Source organism: Crinia signifera, chromosome 2 (assembly GCF_055691185.1).
Source record: "Crinia signifera chromosome 2, ASM5569118v1, whole genome shotgun sequence".
In the NCBI taxonomy this organism is placed as follows: Eukaryota; Metazoa; Chordata; class Amphibia; order Anura; family Myobatrachidae; genus Crinia; species Crinia signifera.
The window spans coordinates 135,589,964-135,615,188 of NC_139218.1; the positions used below are offsets into that span (position 1 = coordinate 135,589,964).

Here is a 25,225-nt window from a genome sequence, read left to right on the forward strand (position 1 = left end):
GGGGGACCAATTGGCGATTAGACAGGTGGTGGTCCTTACATTTACCTTGAAATTGTTATTGGGCAGTACATACAACTCTTACACCGTTAATTCCTTTACATAGAAACATAGAATTTGACGGCAGAGAAGAACCACTTGGCCCATCTAGTCTGCTCCTTTTACATGCACTGGACATCTGAATCATAGCTAGAAGTCTGCAAGTACGACCCCTTTCATGTACGTCTATGTTATATTGTTGTGCAGGCGTGGTGGAGTAAATTATTCCCTTTATTTTTTCTTGGCGTATGGCAGAAGTAGGGAACAGCTCTTCATTAACCTTACTACTCTCACCAAGCTCATAACATACATGAGTGTATGAAAGGGTGCCAGACATTTAGCTGTTAATAATAATAATAAATATCAGCAACAAAAAAGTAATGTAGACACTTGCTATAGCATAACAGCGGTAGAAATAGAGGTAGGAAAATATAAATGATGAATAAGACACAAGGATAATAAGGGAGAACAGGCCCAAGAATATTGAATGACTGAATAAATAAATAACACTGATAATTGCATAATGAATATCTATAATGGGTACTATATAAGAACATTGATATAGAAATGTAGGATTTGTACAGTTGAAATCTGCAAGAGGCAAGATATAAAAGAATATTGTCAGAACCACAATATTGGAAACAAGCACTGATAATCGTAACAAATACACAGTCAATAAATATCTGACACCACCAGAACCCGCTAAAGCGATGGCCTACAGTTCAGAACATGTGGTTCTATCTTGGACACCGTTCACAATCACAATGCTATCATCCAAACAATTAAACCTTAATCTCAATATTTTTCAGAAGCAACTATACTCTATGGGTCTGATTCATGTTGACTAGGTAAGCAGCGAAAATCGCTGCTTACCGGATGCTTAAACGCTGCCCGCTAGGCAAGCAAATGTCTTTCCACCAGCGCCATTAAATGCCCGCAGCAGCATGCGAATAGGTGTGTTCACTGACATATCTTCGCATGCGGTTGTACGGGCGAAAAATCCTTTGATGGTCGCCAACCATTGAATGATTTTTTAGCCGCTTGCAGATAAAAGTCAGTCTGAGCTGATTTTTATCTTTGCCGGAGATGGCCGAACAGGGGCTGGGAACTGATGTCAGCCACCAGCCCTGCGCAAGCTTTGGCACACATGCGTTCACATGGGGACACCCAGTGTTTTTCTGGGCGCAACAACCATTTTTGTGGGCACGCCCAGGAAACGCTGGACAACCCCATGCTCCAGACCCGTCCGCCCGCTACCCGCCCTCTGTCCTCGCTGCAGTGTGCGAACACCTTGGTGACTGTCATCATAGTTGCCGAAGGCGTTCACAATGGTGTCCTACAGATTCGCTTATATGCATGCGCAGAGCCGTAACATCGGTCCCCGGCATAAATATGCTGGGGACCGAGTCACCCCGGCATAAATATGCTGGGGACCGAGTCAATGTGAATCAGACCCTATATAAAATGGCAGAAATGCATCAACACAATATTTGTCATTGCCCTCCATTAACATGCAAGCTTGCTCTGTTGGCGGGAACCATGAATGTTAGCCAGTGCATGTGCATTATTGGTTAACAAGTCTCTCTTGAAGCAAATATGTCTAAAAGCTTTATGCTGCTAGCATAAACTCTAGAACAGTTATGGTGAGTTTTTTTTATACTGTATGTCTTCTACTGGGTGCCGTATGGCTGACAGTCGGGACTCCGAATCCAGACAGTTAAAACCACGACACTACAGATCCCGACGGCCGCCAGCTACTCTCCCTCGTGGGGGTCCACGACCCCCAAGGGGCTTCGTTGTGCTCTCCCCGAGTCCGGGCAGTCGAAATCCCGACGTTGGGATAATGACTGTCGGGATCCCGACTGTCGGGCTCCTATACCACACCCCTTCTACTGTGCTGTGTACTGAGATCATTTATAGTACTCTCCACAAAGCATTGTTTGAATTGTAATAAGCAGCCTCTTACTCAGGGCTGGGCAATTGCGGCCTTCCAGATGTTGATGAACTACACATCCCAGGATGCTTTGCATTAGTTTTGCGATGTGGCCATGCTGAAACTGATGCAAGGCATGCTGGGATGTGTAGTTCATCAACATCTGGAGGCCGCAATTGGCCAGCCCTGCTCTAACTGGATCCGCTACTCTCAGATGGTGGCTTACTGCGAATGTTTATCACTCTAATAGATGCGTAATTTATATGCGCTATATGAAAGAATCACAGTATGCAATCTGTATTCACCTCTATTGCTAGAAGCATCCTCATTGGCAACTACCCAGAACCAGAAACTCCCTCTCGGATCAGTTAAGAAGCTTGAAACGCCCAATGCTGCAGATACTGACCTGGCCTGACACTTCAATTTCCTCCAAGAGTAACGATACTGGCTGTAAATCTAAATGACTATAAAATATAAATCTGCCCAGAATTTTTGTGCTACAGCTCAAACATTAGTAATTACTTCCCTGCATGAATAATAAAATAAAAATATACATTTCCATCACAATATGGCTTGTAAAAGTGCTAATGCGCATTACTGCTAAATAAGTTCTATAGTTCAAATCCTAGTATTGGCAGTTAAAATTCAATATTTTACTCAGTAAATTAAATACAATACACATGTGGAAATAAAGGGTATAATATTTCAAAACTGTGTACCTGTACCATAATAAACTTTTCAGTTGTAATATGGTGACTATTATTCTGGTTCACATGCAGCGCTGCATGTGATTTTAATGCCGCCCGCCGCTCGTCCAGCCGACTGCCCCACTTCCCTCCCCGAATTCGCCTGTACGGCTGTGAATGGCTGTTTTGCATAAACATCCATTCGCAGCCTTGTGTGGGTGGACCAAATCCTTTGATGGTCGCTGAAAACTAACATTCCCATGGGCTACTCCACCCGCCGCTGCCCCCACGCCCTCCGCCTGCATTGGTGGGTTCGAATGGGATGGCGAACTTGCAGTTCGCCATGCCCACTCGCGCCCGGCGTCTGCATATGCACAGAAATGAGCATGCACAGAAGCCAAAAATCTGTCCCCCTTGAGAACGTGCAGGGGACCGTATGGACCGGAATAAGGTCCCTACTCTTTTACAGATATATCCAAATTTTTCATCTCAGATTTTATCATTCATTCTGTACAATCTCTGTGGATCTGCATGGCAAGAAAATATAGACTATGCAGGCAAGCAATTTTAACCATATAGTATACAGTCTAGTGTTCTAGTATAAATCAGCCGACGTCAAAATCTCAAGTAAATATAGCCAAGATTGCATGATTCTGGGCTCCGGGGAGGGGATCTGGTCGATTGGTCGACAGTAGCTAGGTCGACAGTCAATAGGTCGACTACTGTTGGTCAACAAGCAATATGTCGGCACCTGCAGAAGGTTGAAAGGCTTTAGGTTGACGTTGACAAAAGGTTTAAACAAACAAAAGGTCAACATGAAAATGGTCAACACATGAAAAGGTCAACATGGGTTTTTCATGATTTTTTTTTAAACCGACTTGTTCTTCCTTCACGATCCTAGCGGGCATAGAGATATAGTATAATAGTGTTCCCAAAGCATTGGCAAGGGGACAAGTGGACATGGTCAACTTATAGGTTGTCTATGTCGGCAGATTTCAACTTCAAAAATCATGAAAAACACTTGTCGACAATTTTCATGTAGACCATTTGCTTGTGTGGACCTTTTCTCGATGTTGACCCAAAGTATGTTGACCTTTTCCATGTGTTGAAATATATCGCTGTCGACATAATGATCCACACCCATGGGGAGTTCAAGAGAAATTGTGTAGTCTAAATCGTACACACAGCCCATCTCTTACCTTGTCTGGGTACCTTTAGCCTACTTTGTAAAGAGTTTCACAGTATTCTATGCTTATCAAAAAGCTAATAAAGATATATGGTGGGGGTGGGTCCTTTGTGCATACTTTAGCTATATGAATAAACAATGATATCAGTTGAAATAAAGCAACTAAAGAAAGACAAACACTTTCCTTCAAATAATGATTTAGTATTACAATAAAAAAATGAACATGACATTTAAAATTAAAAGTGAAACCACTATAATTCCGGTCGTGGGCCCTACAGCAGTTCTCACAAGCACTGACACTACTAGTGATTGACTTATCTAAGCATTGAGAAACAGTGGTGTCTGGCAGAGGATAATCATGCAGTCAGCTACAGGGAGTGTGACAGTACTGGACTTTGAACATAATGGTTTCCGCAGCAGCAAGATCACGCCTTTAGGGTGAGTCAGCTCTGGGAACCCACCGAGACTAGAGGATCATTTTTTAATGAATAGCTTGGGAAGATACTGTATGTAAATTCTGTCTCTGTAAATACAGGACCCCTCCCCTTATTTAAAATCCTTTTTAGGAAAGACTATACTGATTAGGATAATTAATGTCTCATTCATTATTTTGACAGCTTCATTACACCAGCAATGGTACTTTACAAAACAGTACTGCAGTAATAAGTGTGTTTTGTTGTGTGCTGATTAATTAAAATGAGTACAGTGTATCACTGGCAGGCAGTCATCACAAGACAAACATTATTTCCTGCAGTAGTGCAACAGTTATTGGACAAATATATTAAACACTACATACTTATAAATATGAATGATATACTAATGTGCTCTGTTACTACCCAGATTGTTTTATTACTGTTGTTTCCAATTGTAAAGAGCAGCGGAATATGCTGCGCTATATAGAAAACTGTAAATAAATAATGTGCTAGCAATGTATGCATAGGGGAGTACACCATTCTAGTCTTTAGCATGAAAATTAATAATATGTAGGTTTTTGAGTACTAAATAAAATAAATAAAACCCAGCAACTCTTATCTGTTATAATAACTGTGATTCAGGTTCTTCATTCATGTTATTGTAATCAAAGGAGAAGCGGTCAGGATCCCGGAATCCAAACAGTCAGAATACCAACAGATACAGAAGTCAAAAACTGGCCTAGGGGTAAGGGTTAGGCACTAGGGGGAGGGTTCTGGTTAGGCCCCTGCAGCCTATGGTAACAATACTTACTGCAATCCAGATTTTGTACCCAATCCCAATCATTGGGTTACATTTACTAAAATGAGAGTTCTTCTGAATATAGGTGTTGCCCATAGCAACTAATCAGATTCTTCTTATTATTTATTTAGCACCTTCTAGAAGAAAAGGGATAGAAGCTATGGGCAACATCTCATCTTTAATAAAACTCACATCATAGTAAATTTGACCCATAGTGCAGTGGTTCCCATACTGTGGGCCTAGGCTCCCTGGGGTGCCTCGGAGCACTTGCACAGCTGCCCCAGGTTGGTGCTCCAGATACAATTCTAATTATTTATGGTCAATGAAATAGGCAAAATCAGTGCTTGTGGCTTCCAATTATAAAATATGTGGGAAACAGAAGTGAATCATGTTCCACACCACATAACTGGACCTATGGATAAAATGTATAACTTATTTAATTTAACCGCTTTAGGCAGCTGCCTAGGGTGCCACTATCTGGAGAGTGCCATCAAGTCTGAATCCTGTGATTGAGCCAGTTAACTATGCGGGTGCACCGCAGAGCTCCTGTGGAAGAGCAGCGGCCACACTTGGCTCCTGCTGTGAACCGCCCAGGTGCTGCTGTACATGCAGGTGCCCCTTCAGTGCTGTTAGTCCAGATTCAGGTGAGTTCAGTGCCGCTGGGAGTCATGCCCCTGGGGGAGGGGGAAGGGGGCAGTGCATTGATATTTTGCCTAGGGTGCCAAGGAACCTTACACCGGCCCTGGGTGCCATGATAAATATTCTGATACTGTAGGGAGCCGTGATTCAAAACGTTTGGGAACCACTGCCATAGTGTTTATGTAGATACCTGTATTTACTCAGATGTTGCTCCAGACCCCCTCAAAAACGAAAAAAAAAACTCTGCTGCTTCCAAATTTGAATTTGCACATTATGCAATCACCCGCCAAAGATGTCAAATTATACATCTTGATCTGCTGATTGGAGAGATAAAGTGAAGAGAAAAAAATTAAGTACCAGCCAATCAGCAACTAATTGCCATGTTACAGGCTGTGTTTAAAAAATGACAGTTGGTACTTTATCTCTCTACATGCTTTGTTAAATACCGCTATTATTAGTGGTTTACTAAAAAATAAATGTTTTGAGGAGAATTAGGGTTAGGATTGGGCTAAACAGTGGTAGGGTACAGGTAATTATAGGAAAGATACTGCCTTTTTAAGGTGCATACACACTGATTTTTTTGACTAATATCATTAATTTTGGCCCTTCTGAACAATATTGGTCAAAATATCTTTCAGTGTGTATGCTTTGAAGGATGAAGGATGATGCGTGTACCCGCCAGTCGTTCATCAAGGTTTTTCGTTAACTGCGCAGGCAGCTCAATTTGGATATATTTCATTAAAAAGCCATAGACTGTAGCTAGATCATTCATTTTTCGTCTTTCATCAAATTGTTTAGTGTGTACGCACCACATCTTTTGTCAAGGACACTGGGGAAGTTCAAGAGAAATTGGACATCAATGTCTTTCAGTACATACATCGTCCAGTGTGTACGCACCTTTAAAAGGTGTTAGGGTCTATTCCAATGAGGGTATGTTTTTTTGGAACTCTATTTTTGGGACTTTTTTCTGAGTATGTCTGTTCCAATGATGTCACTCCAGATGTTCAAAGTCAATCAATGGATTGACTCCTATATTGTTATCTTATCCAGCCTCATTACCTGTTTGTGGCTGTGCCTTGAAGAAGGGAGAGAAGTCCTGAAACATGTTGGTTTAGGAAGGGTGCTTGACTGACTGACTGGTGCTGAAGCTGGATAAGATACCAATATAGCAGTCAATCCATCGATTTTGATGCTAAAGAAACCATGATACCTTTATATTTTCTAAAATAGATGTCGGGTATGTAGTTACAGATTCTTTATGCAATGTTACCAGTCTCAGCATATTGTTACGTATTGTGTAGATAGATTCGCAGATCCCATATATACGTTTTCTCTTCCATATACCATACGTGCGACTTCTGGAGTGACATAATTGGAAAAGACCGCACCGCAAACATCTTCTAAGAAGGAAGTATCTTTCCTATAATTACCTTTATCTTCCTGTGGAATTATCTGTGTGTCCATAATGGTAGTGCCCTGTTGTACTTACCGTCTTATAACCATTTACAGTCCCAAGAGTCATTTTAGTCCCAAGAGTTAGACTACAGCGTTTTGTAACGTGAACTAAATACCCGTGGAGCACTCTCTTATCCTCCCAACCCTACAGTGTTAAGTCATACATTAAGTCCTAAATTAAGTCCTACAGTGGTGGGACTTAATTTGTCCCTATTCTGCATATGTATTTATTAACAGTTTCTTATATAGCGCAGAATATTCCATTGTGCTTTACAATAGAAGACAGTGATACAACAAACTGGGTATTTACAGACTTGCAAAGGTACAGTATGGGGCCCTGCTTGCAAGCTTACAATCTGTAGGGAAATAGGCATTAATACACAAGTATAGATATACTTTATTGCATTAATTCCACCAGAATGTGAGGGGCCTGGTGTGCTTGATGGTACAGTGACCCAACAGCTTGGCCAGGGGTCCGGAGGATAAAAAATGTGAAAAATGAAGAGAGGATATGTGTGGCCTGTACCAGAGGTGTACCTAGAGATTCATAGGCCCCCATAGGAAAAGTTTGTAAGGGCCCCCTAATAAGCAACTGATGGTGATAAATATTAATTACACAGCAAAGATAGGCCCCCTTCAGCTCTGGGCCCCATAGCAGCTGCACCCCTTGCACTTATGGTAGTTTCGCCTTTGGTCTGTACAGTGGGGATGTGACTAGATAGGAATGGTAGGTACTTGTTTCCTAGCACGGCCACAATCGCGGCCATCGGGTGTAATTTTTAGTGGCCTGCGACGCGACCGACGCAATGCCCCCGATTTTGCCATTGAAATGCATTGCAAACAGTGAAAATCGCGTCGGTCGCGTCGTGTGCTGCTAAAAATGCTTAAATGGTCCACACGCGATGGCCGCGATTTCCCCATAGGGAACAATGTTAAATTATTATTATTATTATTATTATTATTAACAGTTTCTTATATAGCGCATACATATTCCGCAGCGCTTTACAGAGAATATTTGAACATTCACATCAGTCCCTGCCCCAAAGGAGCTTACAATCTATATTCCCTACCACATGTACACGCACACGCAGACATTCTAGGGTTAATTTTTGTTGGAAGCCAATTAACCTACCTGTATATTTTTGGATTGTGGGAGGAAACCGGAGAACCCGGAGGAAACCCACGCAAGTACGGGGAGAATATACAAACTCCGCACAGTTAGAGCCATGGTGGGAATCGAACCCATGACCTCAGCGCTGTGAGGCAGTAATGCTAACCATTACACCATCCGTACTGCCAAATGGGTAACTTTACCCGCGATGACCGTGATTTCCCATAGGAAACAATGTTAAATGGGTCAATTTACCCAAATCATCATAGAGAACAATGGTAAAAGGGCCAGAAACACCAAAAAACGCCCCTGACCAGTGAAATGTCCCCCCAAAAGTAGTTTACGCCACCCCGCGATCAACGTGAACCCGAAGCGTGGCGAGCGCAGCGAGCCCGCGAGGGGCGGCGGTACGCGTCCTCCGACCTTTTCATACCCCCACTATCCACGTCGGCGTGGAGTTGAGAATAGAATAGTGTGGCGAGCGCAGCGAGCCACCGAGCCTGAAGCGTGGCGAGCGCAGCGAGCCCCGCGAGGGGACGCGGATACCTTCACAGGTAAACGCGTCCCTTCGCGGGCTTCACAGGTATCTGCGTCCCCTCGCGGGGCTCGCTGCGCTCGCCACGCTTCGGGCTCGGTGGCTCGCTGCGCTCGCCACACTATTCTATTCTCAACTCCACGCCGACGTGGATAGTGGGGGTATGAAAAGGTCGGAGGACGCGTACCGCCGCCCCTCGCGGGCTCGCTGCGCTCGCCACGCTTCGGGTTCACGTTGATCGCGGGGTGGCGTATACTACTTTTGGGGGGACATTTCATTGTTCAGGGGTGTTTTTGGCCCATTTACCATTGTTCCCTATGATAATTTGGGTAAATTGAGCCATTTCACATTGTTTCCTATGGGAAATCGGGGTCATCGCGGGTAAATTGAGGCATTTAACATTGTTCTCTATGGGGAAATCGCGGGCATCGCGTCTGGCCCATCGCACCCGATTTTTTAGTGCATGCGATGCCCCCGATTTTACACCCGATGACCGCGATCATGATCGTTGTGGCCGTGCTAGGAAACAAGTACCGAATGGTATATGAAGGTTAATTGGTCAATTTGTGGTTTATATCTATGGCAGGAAACCATCAATGGTTATCACTGCTTCAACTCTGAGACATAGTGGGCTGCACCAATAAGAGAAGAAGGCTGGGTTATATGATTTGTGTGTGTGTGTACTGTACGTACAGTTATTTTGTATGGAGGAGGATTAGTCACACCCACTCAGTACAGAAGGGGCTGCGGCATGTCTCAGTGACCATGCACATTGTATACTGCAGTACAGTTGTGGACAAGCACAATATTAATACCTTGAGGTATTAAAAGAAAAACAAATCAATAGCAGGACCTTAATACCTTAATTGTCATCTTACAATCTACACAAAAAATATTTCAATTCTCACTAACATCACCATACCTCAAAAATAAACCACAACTACAGTAGCTAATGAATCAGCTTGTGATCATAGAATGTTTCTATAATTGAACATCAATCAGTCATCTATATGCAGCAAAAGGCATTATCATGGCCTTATTCTATAATGTGTTGCGCAAACAGAACACAATACTAAATTTAAAATGCTAAGTTATATATAAATCTTGCACTTGACTCAGTGTTACATATAGCACTGCGGCTGACCTCCTAGGTTTCTATTTTTGCTTTCTCACACATTGCTTAGTTTCCTTCATCCTGGTCAGCACAGTTGCCATGGAAACGAGTGAGACAGATGTATCCGCCCTTAGGACTGCGGGAAGGTGAAAACCCATGGAATTTACATCAGCAACAGTGACAAGAAGACAATGATAACCACTGCAGGCCAATCACAGCAAAGCATGCTCTGACATCACACGCAAATATACTAAACCCTAAACCGAAACACAAGAATGTCACTGCATGGGGTCTATCTGTAGATGTAGCTGTGTTTATTCACTGCAGAGCTCATCTAGGGGTGTTCGCAATATCATTATGTGTGTACAGACAGGTATAATGGAGGATAGAAAACATGTACATTGTGTGTAGTGTCCACGGATTGCTTGTGTTTCATAGTTTTGCAAGAGTTAATGTAATATAAGGGTGAGTGCTATATGAGTCTATACTGTGTTCTGTGCTATGTTTCCTCTCTTTGTTCCCTGTACTCTCGATCACGCCTACCTTCCTCGGTTTTATTATAGTCTTATCAATTTGCATAGACAGGAATCATAATCGCCAGACTGTTGTCATGACACTTATCAGGACACAGATTACCTCTCTACGGCACCTCCCTGTGCCCGGAAGAGAGCTGGCACAATGCTAACCATATTTTTTGCTACTTTGATAATTTTCCAACATTAATTTTCCAAAGAAAATAACATAGGTTCCTTATCTCATTTTTTTTAAGTATCCATATAAAGTATCTGCTGTCTTTGTCTGCACAGTGCACAGTGCATGCTTGCAATGATTTGGCTATGTTCCTACTGTCTGTAATAGGATCCTGCCTTTGGCACAGGTAGGAAGTGTGTAAGACTAGTTCATTACAACACAAACAGGTCCTCAGGGACACAGAGGAAGAACCTCAAAGGAAAAGGGCAACTTAAGCATAGCAGACCCAACAAACGCAGACATACAGTAAATGTATTGTAATAAAGCTAATAAATCACAATGAATAACTCTTTTGTCAAAGAGAACATACAAAATAACAATAAGAAAAACAGTATATGGATGGCTAACACATGTAGGTCAACAGCCAATAGGTCAACAACATATGGTTGACATCCAAATGGTCGACATGGTCAAAAAGTCGACACATGAAAAGGTTGACATGGTTTTTTTACAATTCTTTTAAATTTTGGGACTTTTTTACATCCACTTCTTTACCACCCACACTTCAAAAAATGTACATTGAATTTTTTACCGTCTCGTCCTATTCCTTGTGTTGACATTTTTGCAGTGTGATGCATGTTGACCTTTTGGAGTCAAGCTAGACATTGTCAACCTTCCAAGAAAAACATTGCATACAATCAAAATCCATTCAAATGCTTTCTTCCTCTATTAACAGTTATTGTGTAAATTGGACAGCAAAATATAACATTTTATTTACTAAAGTTGAAGAAAAGCCGTCTACACCAGTGGTTCCAAAACTGTGTGTCTAGGCACCCTGGGGTGCCTCAGGACACTTGCAGGGGTGCCTTGGGTTGGTGGACCAAGATCAATTCATATTATTTATGGTCAATGTACCAGGCAAAACCAGTGCTTGTGGCTGCCAATCATAATATATGTGGACAAACAGAAGCAAATCCTGTCCCTCCCAAGATAACTGTGACATATAAACACAATGCACTTAATTTAATATTTTTTTTCTGAATTTCTCGATAGGAAGCATTTGGCCTAGGGGTGCCTTGAAAATATTTTGATGCTCTAGGGTGCCGTGATTCCAAAAAGTTTTGGAACCACTGGTCTACACAATGTTATAGTTCTCCTAACAACAAAATTGTGTCTTAGTTATAAGGTCCATACACACTGGGCGACTGAACAGCGATGATCGCATTCATCACTGGGGGGGGGAAAGCCGTTCAGTGCCTACACACAGAGCGGCTTTCCCCCTGCCCGGGGCTGTCAGTTTATTTTCTGTGTAGATAAAATGATATATTTCATTTTTGGAATAAATGTATCTACATGGCAGTGATAAAGCAGGAATACTGTACTTTAAAATTGCGGCAATTTTTTTTCCCCACTGTTTTTAACAATAATAGGTTATCATCAATAAGTGGCTACAGTGATAGCCAAAACACAGAGATATCATTAGTACTGAGGAATCTGCCTAGTAGAAATGTTTATGCGAATCCAAAAGAGAACTCTCTCTGCACATGTTACATCTGCCCCACCTGCAGTGCAGCATCGTTTTGCCCATTTTGAGAACTCATTTATTCTGCTCTCAGGTCTAAGGCCCAACATTTCTTAAGAGAATGCAGAAATGGAATTGCTATTCATTACTAAACGAACTTTCAAAATGTGAAATGAAAAAAACACATACAGTATTAGCATGAAGCACAAGAGCCAAGACATTCATGTGTATGTGATCCTAATTAGGAATAATGATACTAATTATTATGAATATTTTCTTAAGTGCTGGTGTTGAAACCAGCGGAGACAGAACTGGGGTGCAAGGCTCTTGTAGATACACACTGTACTTGCAGTTATCTCAAATTTGGCATTTTCCTTTGTAAAAATATTTTTTCAGTACAGTGTCCCTTTAAAAAGGAAGAGTGGAGAGTCAATGCACAATTATCACCAGTCCACTTTTAAAAGGACTTTAAGGAATTCACCCCTGTTTTGTTCCCAATGTTGCATTGGTATCTTTCTTACTTCATGTCTGTTTATTAATTGACAGAAGCAACCTTCTACAGTAGTTTGGAATCTTACAGGAAGCATTTGTTACAGCATAAGAAATAATGAAAAACTATTTACATGCAGTGAATTAAATCATTGCAGTTTGAGATTATGAGTGACAAATCTGCACTGTAATTATCATAATCCTCCAGGATTTCATTTGGTTTAAAAATAGGGCAAAATCCTGGACACCACACGGCAGTGCAGTATTTTCTTTATGTAAATGAAGGCTATAAATAGACTGCTAACCATCCAAAGGTATTATTCATGTAATTATTTAGCTGGCTGAAAATACACACTATAACATAAACACTTGTCTGTAATAAGTAACCATTATAAGAGGATGGGAAGAGAGGCTGTAGGCAGAATAGAAGCACAAGGGTGGGGGGTGAGGGAGAATGTGCCCAGGGAGAGAGCATGGGGCAGAGAGAAAACAGACAGAATGGGACGCGGGTGCAGGGCCAGTGTCTAAATACACAAGATAGAACAGAAATGCAGATTGTGCAGATAAATGCTCTTATTTTTAAATTACAGCATGACAATAGGGAGGATCTGGCATGCAGTTGGCGTAATCTCAATGACTGATTTAAAGATCAGTATCACATATCACCATCGCTGATAAGACAGATGCATCCAGGTTAACCCTTTCAACCCCAGTACTAAAAGGTAATGCATTGATAAATGACACCATACCCTTACCTTTCAACGTCCAAAGTAACTGCCGTGGGCTACCTATGTTTCTGCTGTGTCCATTCATAATCACCATAGACAATATCAATTGCAATTGTAAAGCTTTGCCTGGCTACATACTGGTACAGTTCCGTACGCAGTATAATGTGCGGATGCAGGTTGGTGCTGTATAGAGGTTACATGGAGCCCTGCTGTACACGGTGTCTGCACTGAGCATGCTCGGAGTATCCCTGGGGATTTAAATCCCCCCACGTGACCCAGGGCTGTCAGGCAGAGTGAGAAGATTTAACCCCCTGCCTGTCACCGTACAGATAGATGCTACAGAAGCAGGGGCAGGTTTGGTGCAACACATGCATACTATATGTCATTAGGATTTTGGAGAATGACATTACAAAGTATGTCTGATAGTGGACAGCTGCTCAGACACACACCCATACCCCATTATACAGTATGCCTCCTCAGCGTTGGCAGAATAGCACGGATAATACCTGCGCGTTCTGGCTGTGTGTTTGCATTCCTTCATGTCAGAAGCATGCTAGGTATTATAATAATACACAATAGCATCCTGTTTATACAATAAACTGACGGATTGGCAGTCATGAAGCATCGTTAGCCTCAGATGTGTAACGTGCAATGTTCCTGTACAGGCAGTGCCTGCTTAATACACAATATCAGAGCATAATAAACTGCATTAAACAGTATATCCACATCTATCTACTATCTAGCTAAATTAAACACTTAATTTAACAATATAAACCTGTTTCTTATTTTATTATACTAATTTTATTTTTTACTACTCCATAATGACAAAATGCAGAGACAGATTACTGCATGTGAATGTGAATCTAAAAACATAGCTGCCTTTTGCTTTCTATATGCTGCTTCTCCTAGCTGAGTTGAACTTGACTCCTTAATCTTCATCATCTTGCCATAGAGTTATCACTAGCCAGATGGCAGAGATGCTTATTTAGCCCTCCCACTGGTACCACAAGTGAAAGCTAAGCCCCGCTGCCTACTAGGAAAAGAGGCAAAGACACTTCTTTATAAAAATAAATCATATTAACGTTTCCACTACATGGACAGCTATGCATATGTTTGTGTGTGTGTGTGTGTGTGTGTGTGTGTGTGTGTGTGTGTGTGTGTGTGTGTGTGTGTGTGTAGTGCGTGTTCCTGAAGTAAAATAAAGCATCATCATAGATATCAATACACTGCATAATTTGCATAATATCATGTTTTACTGTCCTTTTATTTTTTTTTGTATAACTATTTTTATTGAAAATAAGAGAACAAAGATGTTGTACATAGCATACAATTGTTATATTGAAGGCAGCAATAAAGTACATCATCTTAACAATAAAATGAATGCTTGTGGTTATTTATCGTAATTTTTTCAAAATTTTGGGGGTGAGAGAAAAAAAACCCCAAAAAACAAAGGTACTTGTGTAGTTTCACGGCGATATCGGCCGATATATCGGATGCGATATCGGCCGATATATCGATGCGATCCGAAGCTAATTTTGCCCTGTTCATAACCCCACTATCCACTACGCATGGAGTTGATTTTATGTAGTGCATATGTGATAATTATGAATGAGAAGTGCGGCGATAGGGGGCGAAGCTGGGGTGCGGATGTTAGAGCATCCCCCCATTGTCTTAATATTAAAGATCTACTGTAGCTAAGGTTGTGAGAGTAGTAAGAAAGGGCAGTGATTTATTAGGAATCATGTTTGGAAACCATGGTGTGAAATCCACCAACAGGAATGGTTTCCATGAAAATGGGAATTTTGTCTTCATAATTTATCAACGTCTTTATCAACAAAAGGGGTACCTGAGGACATCTCAAATACATATGAGTTAGCGGGACGCCGCGCTCATACATTAAGTCTGAGACTGCATATTATACTACTCGCAAACCCATCATCCCCATTTAGACATTATTGGAAAAGTTTCTACCTTTCCTCTTCTCTTCTCTGGCAATTGGATACAAAAGTAACAGATCCGATAGGGGCATACACACTGCCCAACCAGAACAGACCACAAATCTTATTCATTGGGAATTTGTGTGCACATTGGAAACTTTTGGACTACAATCACTGGGAGCCATACAGGCTAACAGTAGTTTTCCACCTTGCTGCAAAACTCTTGCAGACTCATGTTAATATTATGATTATGACTATGTATTTTAATTTTAAATTTTCTAGTTATATCTCTGTTTTTCATATTCACAAGCAAAGTGTGTTTTGCAATTAATCAATAGATTATTATTACCAGATTGCACACAACACAACATTGGGGCAGAGCGCAGCACTAAAAACCTAAATACTATTGTGCAACTTAAAGGAGTAGTCATCCTTTAGTGCAGCTGCTAGCCACAACGATTCAGTGCGCTGATAGCAAACCCATTTACCTTGTCTTCATAATTGATTGGATCCAATTGTGAACTTTATACCAGAATCGTTTTATCTTGGTACAATGCCATATATTGTGAATAAATGTGGCAGAGGGTATATGACATTTGGGACAGGTAGAGTTGGCAGATCTATTAAAATGGCTCCACAGGGCTTGGGATATATAAACCCTGTTTAGGAACTTAATATGGATTTCCTGTAATTTGGCTGATTTCAGCCATTTCAAAACATTAGGGAGCCGTTTAAAAAGTGTCTGGGGGAGGAAAGATCTGGAAAATCATGAAGCCATGATGACCATAATCTATTCCAAAGTTTATCCATGTTTGAAGGTAAAGGGTCAGAGTAAATATAGCGGATTTAAAATTTTGTTGTACCTGCTAGCTTAAATAGGGAAGTTAAGGGGGAAGGAGTCATATGATGTAGGAGTTCATCATAGGCTCCCGGTTTAACTTTATTGTGTATACAGTATAGTGTCGCACCTTAAGATAGATAAAAAACTGAACCTATCTTTCAGTTGCTGGATTTAATATACTGTAGATTGCTTCCAGGATCAAAAACTTGTAGTATAGATGATAGGCCTTTTTGTTTCCAATGGAAATAGAATGAAATGGATAGGGACGGGGGAAAATCCGGGTTTCCCCATAGTGGGATGAATTTAGTGATACCTGGATTCAGGCCAAATCGTTTGTGGATGACAGACCAAGCCTTATATGCCCCTTTAAAGATCAGTTTTTTGGCTATTCCCTCAGGCAGTTACGAGCGCTTTAAAGGTAAAAGAGCTACCGGTGCATACGGGGCAAATAAAGCTTCTTCAATGGGTTTATTAGTGAATTGAGAATGACCCAAGCACCAATCTAATATATACCGAAATGCTGCTGCCCAGGAGAAAGTGAATATGTCGGGTAAGCCTAACCCTCCTTTTGGCCTTGGTTGACAGAGTCTTTGTATAGCTATGCGAGGTTTCTTATTTTGCCAAATGAATCGACGGAAAAGTGCCATAAATTTTTCTGAGATTGACTTAGGTAGAAAGAGGGGTATCATTTGTAACGGGTATGCTAACTTAGGGAAAAGAATACTTTTAATCACAGCAACTCTTCCAAGTAGTGATAATGGTAGGTTCATCCATTGAAGAGTTTTCTGCTCAATATTAGATACTACAGATGGGCAACAAATCTCTTATATATTTGGCTACATCTGTCACTCATCCCCAGAGTGTGTCTATAACGCTGGGCGGGGTCACACACCACCCAGCCTTATAGACACATGCCAAATAGGCAAATATATATGAGAAAAAACCCCGTACACCACTCACTTAACCCCTGCAAAACAACATCACGCTCCCGGACCCGATATGACACACATTAGGCTTAGGCAAATGACACATTACGTAAATTCAGCCTGATACGCTCCCGGACAGTCTGCCCCGGCTCCGGCGCTCAGGGCAGCCTCGCGTCATCACAAGTCTCGCGGGACACAGGCTGTGCCGCGACTGACGTGCGCCCGCTACCTTCTGCTCCACAAACTCTGCGCTTAGCCCCGCAACGCCGCTTTCAGCCTGCGCACGTTGCCTCACACCCCTGCCTGCCTGCGCCCGCAGCCAGCCACCCCCGCTAGCCTGCGGACGCTGTCTGCCACACCATCCGGACCCACAACGAATGTGGCTGATGCCTGCTGCCGCCTGCACCCGCTGACTGCCACCCTCTCCTGCCGCAAAACTACTCTGCCCGATGCCTGCCACCACAGCCCGCCTCCCGCTGTGGACACCAACAGGCCACGGCCCACTCCCCTCTAAGCACTATGTCTGCCGACACCAACCCAGCACTATAACAACAACGGATAAAAGGTACTGTCGACACACAATTGTAAAACCCCTTCATGCACACACTACACACACACACACACACTTTCTTGCCACCACTATAACACCAACCCATGCACTTTACACCTACCAACACTTACAACACAGCAACCAACATCCATAACACAACATGACCCCACAACACCACACCACCACTGCTCCCATTAGCGCCCACAATTGTTTAAAAAAAATAAAATTGTGACACCTATGCATACCCGCATGGACTCAGGGACAGGGCTCCTAAAGGAGCCTCTCCTTGTGATGGACGGAGCATGGAGGTGTGTGCATGCACCATTACGCTGTGAGCCACAACACTTCCACAAAACACCCTCACCGCACTGCCCCTCGCCCACTGCCATGTGTACCCATAGCCTACAATTGCCTATCCCCATCCCAGAATGACCATAGGCCCCGCCTGCTACGCCTCGAATTGCATTGTAAAATGCACACATTCTGCGACGGTGTGAAGAGCGCCCGTAGGGCGCGATGAACCACCTAGTGCCTAAATACTTAAGTTTGAAAGAAATAGTGGGAAAAGTATCTATAAGGGGTGCGCAAAAAGAGGCCAAATCTGGTCTGGTTAAAGGCAAAACTTCAGATTTGGAGGCATTCATTTTGTATCCAGCAAATGTGCTGAAAGTCGAGATTAAATGCAGTATATATGGGACGTGAGACAAACAATAGTAGATCATCTGCAAACAGAGAGAGTTTTAGCTCTATAGGGCCTACATACATACCATAAATGTTCAAGATTACGAAGGGCTATGGCTAAGGGTGCCAGTACTAAAGCAAAAAGTGAAGGTGAGAGAGGGCACCCCTGTCGGGTTCCTCTTTGTATCGATATAGGGGAGAAGAGATAATTGTTGGCAGCTATCGTAGACAAGGAGGTGGTGTTAAGGGTGTGAATGAGCCTCTCAAATTCAGGTGGAAATCCAAATCTGAGCATCTCATATAACTGGTCCCAGACCACAAGGTCGAAGGCCTTCACAGCATCCAGTGAAATGAGCACTTGTAATGGATATTGTCTAGATGCTGTAGAAGAGCCAGGACCCTGCGGATATTTGAAACTGCATTCCTCCCCCAGATAAAACCTGTTTGGTCCTCGTGTACTATAAATGGCAACAATAGCTTCAATCTATTGGCAATTATTTTGGTGAAAATTTTGTAGTCAACGTTTTGTAGCGAGATAGGAAGATATGAGGATGGTATTAAGGGGTCTTTGTTTGGTTTTGGGAGAAGTTTAATAATGGCGTCATTAAAGTAAGGTGGAAGGGGGTCACCCGGTAAGAGGGAGTTGTAGAAGGAGGTGAGGATCAGGGCCACCAACAGGGGGGTGCTGCGGGCACAGCTTTCGTGGGCCCTGCCTCTCTGACAGAGAGTGAAGGGCCTGGGCAACCAATTCTGCCCACCGCACCCCCTCCCCCCGCTCCTCTGCTGAGGTAGATGCAGTCAGCGGGTTGCGGCGTAGCCGTGCCGGAAACAGCGTGGGATACACTGCAGTTCAGAAGCAGCTCACACACCCCCACCCACTCTCTCCTGCGGCCTGTGTATGTCTCGGCTCCGACCTCTGGTCAGGAGCCGCTGGAGCCGCCACCCATCACCTGAAGCCGCAATCCTCCTGCAGGAGCAGCTGCCTTAGTGCTCAGTGCAGGCCACCAGCAGTGACTCTGGTGATACCCAGGCATCAGTCTCCCTGTGGCCGCATTGCACACAGTAAGTGTGAATATATATATATATATATATATATATATATATATATATATATATATATATATATATATATATATATATATATATAGGCAGATAGGTAGTCCCAGCAAGCAGGACTCCAAACACGGCACTGGAAGGTCTTTGTAGAAAGTGGACTTTATTTTCTCAACGTTTCGCGGGATTTAACCGCGTCGTCAGGAGAAACAAACAAGACAATCATACAAACTCAATGCTCACCTTATGTAGAGACCAGCACGCTGCATCCCCCGCCCATGCACCGCAAATCACGGAGACCGTCTGCACCTGTAAGTGGCGCACCAGAATGACATCATGCGGCCACAACAGGGCTAGGTTGCCATAGCAACCAACGTCTCTCCGGGACTAGCAATGCCGGCCGGCGTTAGCAAGACAATGCGGGTAACCACATCGGTTTTGCAATATACATTAGACAATACATGTGAAAATATACATTACAATAACGCTGTCTTAAAAAAGAAAGCAGGAAAAAGGAACACACACGAATAAGTTATGCGCGGTGTTTCGATTAAAAAAATGACATTTAGTAAAATGTCATTACATACAGATAAAAAATACTAAAAACCAACAGTCAAATATAGTAAATGAACACAGTGCGGTATGCAGAGTACATGCATGAAACAAATAGTAAGTCTACATTAAAGTATTCCAAGCGATATGTTGGAGTCCTGCTTGCTGGGACTACCTATCTGCCTACATTAATTCTACAAGGGCACGGAGGCTATTGATTATTGAGGAGAGAGTGCCAGTCCGACTCGTGGATATATATATATATATATATGTTCTGTGTGTATGTGTTTGGACAGAGCCGGCCCTAGCCTAAATGACGCCTAGGCAAGATTTTGGCTGGTGCCCCCTAGCACCGCCACTAGTTCCGCCTCTGACCCTGCTCCTCTTTCCCAGCACCATCAACCCTCATCATAGCAGTCATCATTTTGGTGCCCCTACCCGCAATATTTTAAATAGAAACAGCGCACACATTCGGTGCGCAGCCCAAACAGGGGTGTTTTCTTGTTGGGAAGGGGCATGGCTACACAATAGTACCCCCAATTCAAATTATGCCACACAGTAGTGCAACTTTATTCACATTATATCATGCGATGGTGTCCCTTATTTACGTTACATCACACAATAGTACCACTTTACCTTATGTACATTACTCCTCACATTATTCACATTATACCCTTAGAAAAAAATCCTGAGAAAATATTGTATTTTAAGCACCTCAATGGCCACACTGCAACGCCACACAAAGCAGTGTGTGCTGGGCAGAGGAGAAGAGCTGCTGCTGTCACTTAAGGGGAGGGGGCCCGGGGCCCCCACTGGGCCCTTTCATCAGACTTTGGCCTGGGTAATTTGTACCCCCTACCCCTTTCTCTCGGCACCCCTGGTTCTGCCCCGTGATTTTATGAAACCAGGACCGGCTCTTTGAGCACGGGGCTGGATATGCTCAGGAGGGGGACCCCACACAGTTTTTTTATTTCACTTTTTTTTTACACCAAAATCACACATTTCAGAAAATGTGCCGATTTTCATGACTGAAAATCGCACATTTTCATGACTAAAAATCGCAGTATATCGCACTTTATCGCTCTATTTTGCCGCAAATTTGCATCTCATTAAATATGCGAAAATCGGCCCAACAATGCAATTTTAAAAAGTGCGATTTTGTGCGATTTTAAAACATGCCTAAAAATCGGCCCCTATTAAATTTCGCCCAAAGTACCAATTGGCCCAAACTGTAATTTTTCTAAACACAGTCTGCAACATGGCGTTTAAGAGCTGATTGGCTGGTATTTTATCTCTGTCCACATTATCACTCTCAAAAGCTCAGTACATCTGTCCAGCATTGGACTGTTGCATAAAGGGCACACAGGAAACGTAATGGTAGGGGCCCATGTTTAGAGGTGTTGCCAGTGAGTGTCTAGTCTGGGAGCCTTTATAAATAAATATTTATATATACATAAATATATAGGTAGCAGAGGCAGTATGCACACTCAACTGTGATCAACGGTACCATGCTGTAGCCACATAAATGTTGATAAGAAGAAGTTAGAAGCCAGCACAGTAAATGAAAGTATCCAAAAATCTTTTATATTTCGAAAAATCCATCAAAAGCAAGTGGACACACCCATAGGCGAATCTAGAATTATGGTAATGGGTGGTCCCAGATCTAGATATAACAGTAGGGGGACCTTTGCGCGGCGTAGCCGCGCGCCAAAAATGGGCATGGCCTCATGGGAAGGAGGCGTGGCATCACAAAAAGGGGTGTGGTATTACACTTTAGACCATACACAGTAATGCCCATTACACATTTTAGCAAACTCCGTAATACCCATTACACATAAAGCCACACGCCGTAATGCCAATTACACATAAGGCCACACAACATAATGCCCATTACACATTGTGCCACACATCATGATGCCCATTACATACTATATAACAAACCGTAATGCCCATTACATATTTGCCACATAAGTGCTGCTTACCTACGTGCTCATTGCTAGGGGGTTCTTGCTTGATGGCACTATAGTACCTATTACACATGATGCCGCACACCATAGTACCCATTACACATGATGCCGCACACCATAGTACCCATTATACATGATGACGCACACCATAGTACCCATTACACATGATGCCGCGCACAATAGTACCCATTACGCATGATGCTGCACACATAATGCCGCTTACACATGATGCTGCACACCGTAATGCCCCTTACACATTAAGCCACACATTATGCGTAATGCCCCCACATAATGCCACTTGTAGCGTCCCTTAAGCAATGCCCCCAAAAGTGCCACTTACTGTAAATTTTTATATGAGCCTTCACTGCTGCTGCAGGGAGAGATGGAGAGCGGTGCAGCTGCTTCTATGGGGAGAGGAGCAGAGCGCAGCGCAGAGCACGCTCCCACTCCCCTCCTGGTGTACCCTCTAGCCGATTGAACATTTTAAATATTGTGCGCGCTGTTGTTGTGCGTGAAGCTGCAGGGGTGACAGTCATTGACATTTGGGCAGAGAGCAGGGGGCTGCCCGGCTGTATTCAGAGCACTGCAGGTCACGGCTGTTTGAAATAATACCCCTTTCACAACAGAAAATGCAGGGATTTACCCGGGAATATGGTCCCAGGATTATGCAGGGACATTCCCACCCTGACCCCTTATACACCAGCCTAGTCCCTGCATTTTCTGGTGCGAGGGGGAGAGACAACCACTCCCCTCTCCCTACTCCCCTTTAACCAACCAGCTATATCTTCGGAACCAACTGACCCATTTACATGAGACTAGTATCATATTGAAGAACTTTTGAGATGGCTTCGAATGATTTTGGTCCCGTGAAACTGGGCTGTTTGGTTCCAGAGAAATCTGCCCTCAAAGAACATAAACAGCCATGAAATTACATTTAAGAAATGAAAAAAACGGTTTAACCTCAATATCCCTGGAACCAATTAACCCATATGAATCCAGCCTGGTATCAGATTGAAGGCCCAGCTATTTGGGTTCGACTGAGATCAACCTCGAGCTTCAGTGATGCCGAAGGGGGAACAGGTAGCCGTTGAACTGGGTGGGGGTCGGAATTAGCGTGTCCCATGTTATTCTATAGGGAAAACGTTCCAGCTTTGCCTGGCCATATCTCTGGTTCCCAGGGGGCTAGAGACACGGGGCTGGGCTCGTTGGAAAGCCCTGGTCCTCAGCTACAACATGGGCTAATGGGTGGTCCTGTGCACCCCCGGACCACCCCCTAGATTCGCCTATGGACACACCAATGCAAAAATGCAAAAAAGTAGTTACAAAGTCCAAATACATGGCAATTACCACATCCATAAACGTAACATGGTGGTCCACTGCAAGGGTCACTGATGCCCCTTGCAGTGGACCACCATGTTACGTTTATGGATGTGGTAATTGCCATGTATTTGGACTTTGTAACTACTTTTTTGCATTTTTGCATTGGTGTGTCCACTTGCTTTTGATGGATTTTTCGAAATATAAAAGATTTTTGGATACTTTCATTTACTGTGCTGGCTTCTAACTTCTTCTTACATAAATATATATATATATATATATATATATATATATATATATATATATATATATATATATATATATATCTTGTGCATGCATGGTTGTGGATCATGGGGTTACTAGTACTTAGGTCGATGACAGTGTCTAGGTTTACCCCAAATGGTCAAAATACACAAGGTTGTTACTGGAAAAAGGTTGACACAAGCAAAAAGGTTGATGCGAAAAAGGTTCCACACATGAAAAGGTTGACATTATTTTTTTTACTTTTTTTTGGTGTCAGTGTCGACACATGGATGCTGAAATACTGTACCGCGTCCCCTCACAGTGAAGAGCTGCATGAACTCCATGGTGTATAATAAAACCTATAATTATGTTGTGTAGATCGTAATATGATATAGGAGTACAGAAACAACAGGTAATAACAAGTCCCAAATACAGGGTGAAACGTCTTCCACAGTATTATGGGACTGGTTCATTAGGCGCAAGGTGACATGCCCCATAAGTAAGGTGCCTTGATTATTATCAGCCTGTATCACAGCTGACTTTGTCATTCATAACTAAAGTATCCCTTCTATATATTAAACACAGAGGGGGGAATTTGCCAAGATGGGAAATCGATTAAATATGGGATGTTGTCTATAGCAACCAATAAGATTCTACTTTTTTATTTAGCACCTTCTAGAACAGGGATGTGGAACCTTTGGCCATCCAGCTGTTGTTGAACTACACATTCCAGCATGCCCTGCTACAGTTTTGCTATATTACCATACTAAACTGCTGCAGGACATGCTGGGATGCATAATTCAACAACAGCTGGTGGGCCCAAGGTTCCCCATCTTTGTTCTAGAAGATAATAGACAATCTAATTGGTTGCTATGGGTAACATCCCATCTTCAATAGAACTCCCATAATTGTACATTTATCATATGGGGGCAGCAGTAGCAATGACCTTTGTCACACATACAGTAGTTATGAACTTGCGTATTTTTGCTTTCAGCTTTGTGTACAAAAATCTGCAGGTTTTGGGTGTGGCGAGGCCATGAGGGGGTCCTTGAGGTTCCGTTGCCAGCATTTCCTTGCCGTTGCAGTGGCAATTTGTCCCTTTGTGGCTATTTGAATTGACACTTCTGAAATCAGTTAATTTAGCTACAACTCAGTGGTGTAACATTAGCTCCGCAGACGCCATGGTGGCTTGGAGGCTCTAGGTAAGTTTGGGTCCCTCGGGGTCTGCGGAAGCTATTGCTGGGGGTCAGTGGGGCCGCCACCACCGAATCAGTCGCTGCCGGCTGTGCGCTATCCCCATCCTCCCCTCATCACTGCTGCCGCCCAGTTTACTGCTGCCCACCAGGACCAGCAGATCCTCCTGTCTGCAGTCCCGATTCTCCTCCTGTTAGAATGTCACTTACAAAATGGCCACCCCCTCACAGCTGCCCGGCTGTATTCAGAGCACTGCAGGTCACGGCTGTTTGAAATAATACCCCTTTCACAACAGAAAATGCAGGGATTTACCCGGGAATATGGTCCCAGGATTATGCAGGGACATTCCCACCCTGACCCCTTATACACCAGCCTAGTCCCTGCATTTTCTGGTGCGAGGGGGAGAGACAACCACTCCCCTCTCCCTACTCCCCTTTAACCAACCAGCTATATCTTCGGAACCAACTGACCCATTTACATGAGACTAGTATCATATTGAAGAACTTTTGAGATGGCTTCGAATGATTTTGGTCCCGTGAAACTGGGCTGTTTGGTTCCAGAGAAATCTGCCCTCAAAGAACATAAACAGCCATGAAATTACATTTAAGAAATGAAAAAAACGGTTTAA

The 25,225-nt window shown here is 43.0% G+C and overlaps 1 protein-coding gene across 4 annotated transcripts in view; it reads right to left on the minus strand.

Moving 5' to 3' along the window:
• Nucleotides 1–13,553, minus strand: part of PLEKHA6 (pleckstrin homology domain containing A6) — a 158,326-nt gene extending 144,773 nt beyond the window's left edge. For 2 of the 4 annotated variants that reach the window (XM_083172887.1, XM_083172891.1), the window contains exon 1: nucleotides 13,364–13,553. Coding sequence is in view for 1 of the 4 variants with exons in the window: in XM_083172883.1 (XP_083029009.1) it covers nucleotides 11,190–11,263 (74 nt within the window). In the remaining 3 variants the exon portion in view is untranslated. Of the gene's footprint in view, nucleotides 1–5,882; nucleotides 5,902–11,189; nucleotides 11,271–13,363 lie in introns of those variants that run through there. The other 2 variants (XM_083172883.1, XM_083172890.1) reach the window with 2 other exon arrangements.
• Nucleotides 13,554–25,225: the final 11,672 nt, after the last annotated feature.